The sequence below is a fragment of the Sciurus vulgaris genome (genome assembly GCF_902686455.1).
Source record: "Sciurus vulgaris genome assembly, chromosome: 4".
Lineage (NCBI taxonomy): Eukaryota > Metazoa > Chordata > Mammalia > Rodentia > Sciuridae > Sciurus > Sciurus vulgaris.
This window is the reverse complement of record NC_136464.1, coordinates 53,757,880-53,764,575: the sequence shown is the minus strand read 5'-3', so window position 1 is coordinate 53,764,575 and position 6,696 is coordinate 53,757,880. Positions and strand designations below refer to the sequence as shown.

Sequence of the window (6,696 nt, the reverse complement as noted above, 5' to 3'; positions counted from 1 at the left end):
TGCGCCGCGTGCCCCAGTGGCGTAGGACCTCGTCTGGTCGCAACTCACCGCCGGGTGGGGTCTTGTGCTGACCGAGGGCCGTCGGTTGCCAGAATGGACATGGCGGCCGGCCGTGCCTCGGCTGTGCTGGCTGCCCTTGGTGTGCTTAGTGTCTGTGCGGCCAACAGCTCTGGGCCTGTGGCGGAGGGAGAGGCCGGCGAGGAAGCGGAGTGGGTGGAACCGTGGGACGGCGCGGTTTTCCGGCCGCCCTCGGCCCTGGGCGCGGTGGGGGTGGCGCGCAGTCCCGGGACCCCGCAGCCGGGAAGGCAGGAGGAGACAGTGGACTTGCCGGTGCTGCTGTGGTGGAGCCCTGGACTATTTCCCCACTTCTCCGGCGACTCGGAACGCATTGAGTGCACGCGCGGCGCGTGCGTGGCGTCCCGCGACCGACGAGTGCGCGGGAACTCGCAGACGCGCGCACTGCTCTTCTACGGCACCGACTTCCGCGCATCTGACGCGCCGCTGCCGCGCCTGCCGCACCAGAGCTGGGCGCTCTTACACGAGGAGTCGCCCCTCAACAACTTCTTGCTGAGCCACGGCCCGGGCATCCGCCTCTTCAATCTTACCGCCACCTTCAGCCGCCACTCGGATTACCCTCTGCCGCTGCAGTGGCTGCCCGGGACCTCCTATTTGCGCCGCGCGGCGCCTTCCCTCCAGGAGCGTGCGGAGTGGCGCAGCCGCGGCTACGCACCGCTGCTCTATCTGCAGTCCCATTGCGATGTGCCTGCGGACCGGGACCGCTACGTGCGCGAGCTCATGCGCTACATCCCGGTGGGTGAAGGGGGAACGTGGCAGGGAGGGGGCGGGCCGGGAGGAGCCCGGGAACCCCGGAGTCCAGGGCTACAGGCCCAACCCTTCTGACAGCCGTACTCTACCCCGCTCAGGTGGACTCGTACGGCAAATGCCTGCAAAATCGGGAGCTGCCCACTGCGCGGTTACAGGACACAGCCACGGCCACCACCGAGGATCCAGAGCTCTTGGCTTTTTTGTCCCGCTATAAGTTCCACTTGGCCCTCGAAAATGCCATCTGTAACGACTACATGACAGAAAAACTATGGCGCCCGATGCACCTGGGTGCTGTTCCGGTGTACCGCGGCTCTCCGTCTGTGAGGGACTGGATGCCGAACAACCACTCTATCATCCTCATTGATGACTTTGAGTCCCCTCAGAAGCTGGCAGAATTTATTGACTTTCTGGATAAAAATGATGAGGAATATATGAAATACTTGGAATACAAGCAACCCGGGGGCATCACCAACCAGTTTCTTCTGGATAACTTGAAGCACCGGGAGTGGGGAGTGAATGATCCTCTACTGCCTAACTACCTGAACGGTTTCGAGTGCTTCGTTTGTGACCATGAACTGAGTCGGCTGGATGCCACGAAAGCCCATGTAGCCTCTGCTGGGGGCATCCCTGTCCTTGAGCCCCACATTGCCCAGCCCACTCACATGGACTGCCCAGTGCCCAAACCTGGCTTTGGTAAAGTGGAAGAGATTCCCGAGAATGACAGGTAGGGGTTGCTGGCATGGAGTGCAGCTCTCAAATCAAATTATCTACTTCCTTGCTTACTGTAGTTGATTTTTTAGGACGGCCCAAACTCCTGAATCTGATAGGCTATATATAGCCTTGCTCCAGTTTATCTGCCCAACTTTCTTTCTCCCTCTCACTGCCTGCACAGGCCCTCTGTTCAGGGTCAAGTTTCTTTTTTTTAGACCACTATTACAGACATTGTCCACAATAACTGATTTTCACGTGTTATTGCCTTGATTTATATTCTACATGTTTACACAGCCTTTTCATTTTCATTTTGCCTTGTTTCCTCAACTACTCTTAACTAAACCTTAAAGGCAGAATGCGCCCATGACATAATTCCCTCTTATTCTCCTCAGGAAAAAAAGAACTGGAATGTAGCTTATTGGTAGAGTACCTCTGGGTTGGTTCAGTCCCCAGTACTGGGAGAGGAAAAAAAACAAAACCCTAATTTGGATGATAAATTATATGTTCACACTAGACAGAATTGGAGGAATGCTTTTATAAGATTAATGATTAACAATGATGGGCAGTGTGGTCGGAAGGGAAGTGAGTAATCAACTGTAGCAGATCACAGAAGGTAGTGGCACTGGGAAACAAGGTTTTCATGGAATGTGGAGTGGGAAAATGATAAAGATACTTAATAGCAATAGAATATCCTGCAGAAACTCACTTGGACAATGGATGGCAGCAGAGGGCTACTTATATATGCTGCTGGTACAGTTTGGTTCTAGTGGAGGAGTCTTCCAACAAGCAATTTGTATCTAGTTTATGTTGAATATACTATGAGTTATTAGAAAAAAATATAGTTATTAGAAAAAATATAAATGTGAAACACTAGGAAAATATTATGCCTTATACACTGGATGCCACTGCATTTCCCTTTTGATTATTGATACAAAGGTGAAACTTAAAATATAACCATCTGAAGACCTTTCCTTATTTCCTTGGGTTGGACCCTGCTATGCCTGCCTCTGAACTCCCTCAACATTTGGGAGCCAGAAGCTGGCAATCAGGAATTTTACTCTGGATGGCTGTGTGATATCTTTGGGTTAGTGGCTTACTCCTGACACTTGGGCTAGTACTGGATTGACCTCACATTTCCTTCACCTAACAGCAGAACCTTGTCCTAGACAGAGAAAGTGTATCTGCTTAAGATTTCTTTGTCCCCACTCAGAGAAAGGCAGGATTCATCACTGTGCTGTGGTTCCATAACCTACCATTTTGGTATTTCAGCTGGAAGGAGATGTGGCTACAGGATTATTGGCAAGGTCTGGACCAGGGAGAAGCTCTCACTGCCATGATCCACAACAATGAAACACAGAAGAGTAAATTTTGGGATTACCTACATGAGATCTTCATGAAAAGAAACCAAAATCTCTAACTGCCCTTGTAAGAGCTTTTTACTTGGAAGACCTAAGAAGATCTTATTTTATCATGGTACACTTTCTTTCCTTTTCTTTGTTTACTTCCTTCCTTCCTTCCTTTTTTTTTTTTTAAAAAGAGAGAAGGGCTTACCGCATTGCCCAGGCTGCCCTTGAATTCCTAGGCTCAATTCCTTCTGCCTCAGCCTCCCACGTAGCTGGGGGTAGAGACACATCCCACTATGCCCAAACAGTGTCTTGGCATGGGTTCTTAATTGTCTTAATGATGTGTGACCAAGGTCTCAGCATATGGTCTTCTCCAGGAGAGATGGAAGCATCCAGTTCTTGGTTCATTGGGGGAACAGAAGCCTAAAATACCCATTTGACACAAGGTGCTGTCCAAAAAGAGTTTTTAAAGGACTGTTCACTTCTCTAGCTTTTTCATCCTCTTAATTTTGAGTAAGATGGGCCAGTTACTTCTTAAAACTTCTGTTCTATTTCCCAAACTCTTCCATATTCAGGACCTTTCCCAATAATCTCTTTTCCTCATCTCTTGCTTTATAAACTGTTAAGTTGGTATAGAAGCAATGCTTCTGGTGTGTTTTATTCTGGTTTTCTGAGGATTTTTTTGTTTTGGTTGAGTCAGGGTCTCATTCTGTTGTCTAAGCTGGTCTCAAGTGATCGTCTTATCTCAGCCTACAAGTAGCTGGGACTACAGGTGCATGCCACTGCGCCCACCTCTTGGGGTCATATTTTTCATATTATTTACATTACTTCCCACATCAGATAGTTTAAATGGCCTTTTTCTAGTTTTAGGTCCTTTCCCACAATTTCAGATGGAGATACATAAATCTTGCCATCACTTTTTTACTGCTGGTTTACTTGTTATTTATATATCTGGGATTCTTTTTCATTTCACGAACAGATGTAGTAGCTGATATATGCAATGTCAATAATGTACTGCTCAGATCTATTTTAGATCAAAGATGGAGACTAAAGCTGGAAATGATGGCAGAAAAAGTTGAATAGCTCAGCTTCATTCAATCTATTACTGATATCCTTCCATTCAGTTTTATGGACAGAGAATTACTGTTTGATGGAGCCTACCCAGATCCCTAAACTCAGAGATGAAGAGGCGAGGCAAGAAATTTAAGCTACCACAAGTGGTGGCTAAATAAAAACCTTAGATTTAGGGATGCAGCCAAGCCCTTATATTGCTGTGGCTTGAACAGATCGCCTAGTGAGTAAGGAGACCATGAGCTTTCCCTGGGGTAGTGGAACAAGAAAGAATACTTTGGATCTTAGAGCTACCCTGGTTGTAATATGTTAACAAATTATCACTAGAGAAGTTCTGTAGCTTATCAGTCTATCTGATTATAAAATTATATATCCATATCTATTTGTAGATAGGAGGATATGTATGTATGTTAGATGTTTCAACAACTAGATCCATGTTTGACACTTGTAACATCTGTGGATATGATTAAGAAAAACTGTAATTTAGGCCGAATTTTATTGCCAAGGTTGTTCTTTTTACTTTTTATTTTTTTAAATGGTGCTGAGGATTGAATCCAAGGCTGCGAACTAGCTAATAAGCATGAGTTCTGCCTCTAAGCTACACCCCCAGCCCTTCATTTTATACTTTAATAAAGGATTGTCCTTTATATTAGTATGAAAACTTTGCTTAACCTGTTTTGACTCTTGAAGAAAAGAACAACAGAAAAAGACCTTCAAAAATACATCTGTTAAAATTTGATACAGTTGGCACCCATAAGAAAACACACACACAGGACTCTGATTTCTAAGCTTACAATCTGTTTCAGTGCAGATACTGATTCACATTGCAAAATACATATTGCACAAGTACAAATCTAGGTTAGAATTCAGATTGCATTATGTGCAATAAAAAGGGTAAGTGATGGTTATGCAAGAAGTAGAATCATCCCTACCTCTCCTGTCTAACTGCCAGTTCCCATTAGCATTCCTTTAGCAGTTTTATACATAAAGTAGGCCATTTGTTTTTGAACGGTTGTTGCTGAAGTCTCAGATCTGCTTTGTGCTCAGGTCTTCCCAGACTTTCTTCCTTATTCCTTTTAACCATATAAGTATTCACAAAAAGCAGGGTAAATCAGGTGCTACATTTCTATATGGGGAAAGAAATAGGAATGGCCACCTGATCCTTAACAATTAAAAGCTTCACTTTCCCTATGGAGAAAGTAAGCAATGTGAATTTTTTGTGGTTTGGGGCCCAGCTTGCTCTGTATAGAGCAGCAGTATACTTGCTGCAGGCTGTGGTTACTGGTGGTAGAAGTGCCTGGTAGGAATCTGTCTTATTTACACTGCTGGAGTGTGGGGGTGGAGCACAAGGCTAATGTCTTTATTCTTGCAAGTGTTGCTATTTTCTATTATCTCAGGTTTCATTTTGTATAATAAACTGCTTTTTAAATAGTGTCTTCTGCTTGGTTACTTTTTGGGGTTGGGCATGATAAAGTTGGAGACTTAAAAAAGTACTGGGGATTCAGCAAAGAAGATACACAAACAAGGTCCCTTCTCTCGAAGTGCTTACATTTTAAAATGTGGGGGTAGATGAGGCCATGAACAAAAATAAATTTAGATTATGATAGCTGCTCTGAAGAAAACAGTTGATGGTGGTGGGGTGTGAGAAGTGAGGGAAGGCTCTCTGACATGAACAGACTGAAGGGAAGAAAGGGGGACATGCAGATTATCAATGGGAAGATTCCAAAATCTGTGATAAATGATTTGAACACAAATTTACACATCCAAGTAAATATTGCTCCTCAGAATTAGTCATCATATGAACTACTAACTTGTTCAAAATATTCTCCCTTTACCAGAAACATTTCTTGGAACTCATTTGGAAATGTTTTTTGAGAATTTCTGGCACATCTTTGGGCTGAATTTTGTAAACAGCCAAAATTTAAGAACTGTCTGGGGGCTGGGGTTGTAGCTTAGTGGTAGAGTGCTTGCCTAGCATGTGCGAAGCACTGGGTTTGATACTCTGCATGTATCTAAATAAATAAAGGTTCATCAACAACTAAATATATGTGTGTGTGTATATATATATGTATATGTGTGTATATACACACATATATTTTGTTGTTTTAAAGAACTAAGTCTGATGCATCACAACTGAAACCCAAGTCTATAAATATTACCAAGTAATTTCACAGGACTAATGAGAGTATTAAAGATGAATGGGAAAGCATTTATACCTTACCCTATTCAATGGGATTCTTAAAAAGGAGTGGATCGTATCCAAGTAGTAGTTGTATCTAAGAAGTAGTTGTTATGAGCTTAATTTTTATTTGTGGTTTCAGAGTGGTACTAAAAGTAATAAAAAACTTCTTGAGCGTTTGTTGGAAATCTTTTCCCACCTAATTTTTTTTTTAATAAAAAGGAGAAAGAAATTTTATTGCTTTGCTAGCAAAGGAGAAAAAACACAGGGGACTCCTGTCCCAGAAGCTGTGATTCTTGCATCGTGTGTTTTTCGCGGCATCAGGAACTGATCCCAAGGCCTTAGCTCATGCTAGGCAAGCGCGCTATCACTATATCCCAATCTAACGTCTTAAAAACTCACGTTTTATTTCGCTCCCATCCTCTTTGTCCACGTCAACCACCCTCTAGACCAGTCGGCTACCACCAGAAATAAGTGTTCGTTTATTGGGACCCTTTCCTGCAAAACCACTGTCCCCAGATTTTAGGGCCCGGAGCTCACAGAGGAGTGGCTTCAGGAGGCGTAGGA

At 44.3% G+C, this 6,696-nt stretch overlaps 1 protein-coding gene across 1 annotated transcript; it reads left to right on the top strand.

The window, feature by feature from the left end:
- The first annotated feature begins 78 nt into the window (after positions 1-78).
- On the top strand, positions 79-5,384 carry FUT11 (fucosyltransferase 11). The gene is made up of 3 exons (XM_079137100.1): positions 79-810; positions 924-1,549; positions 2,806-5,384. Exons 1-3 carry the CDS (start codon positions 94-96, stop codon positions 2,951-2,953), a joined length of 1,491 nt encoding a protein of 496 aa, XP_078993226.1. The 5' UTR covers positions 79-93; the 3' UTR covers positions 2,954-5,384.
- The last annotated feature ends 1,312 nt before the right edge of the window (positions 5,385-6,696 follow it).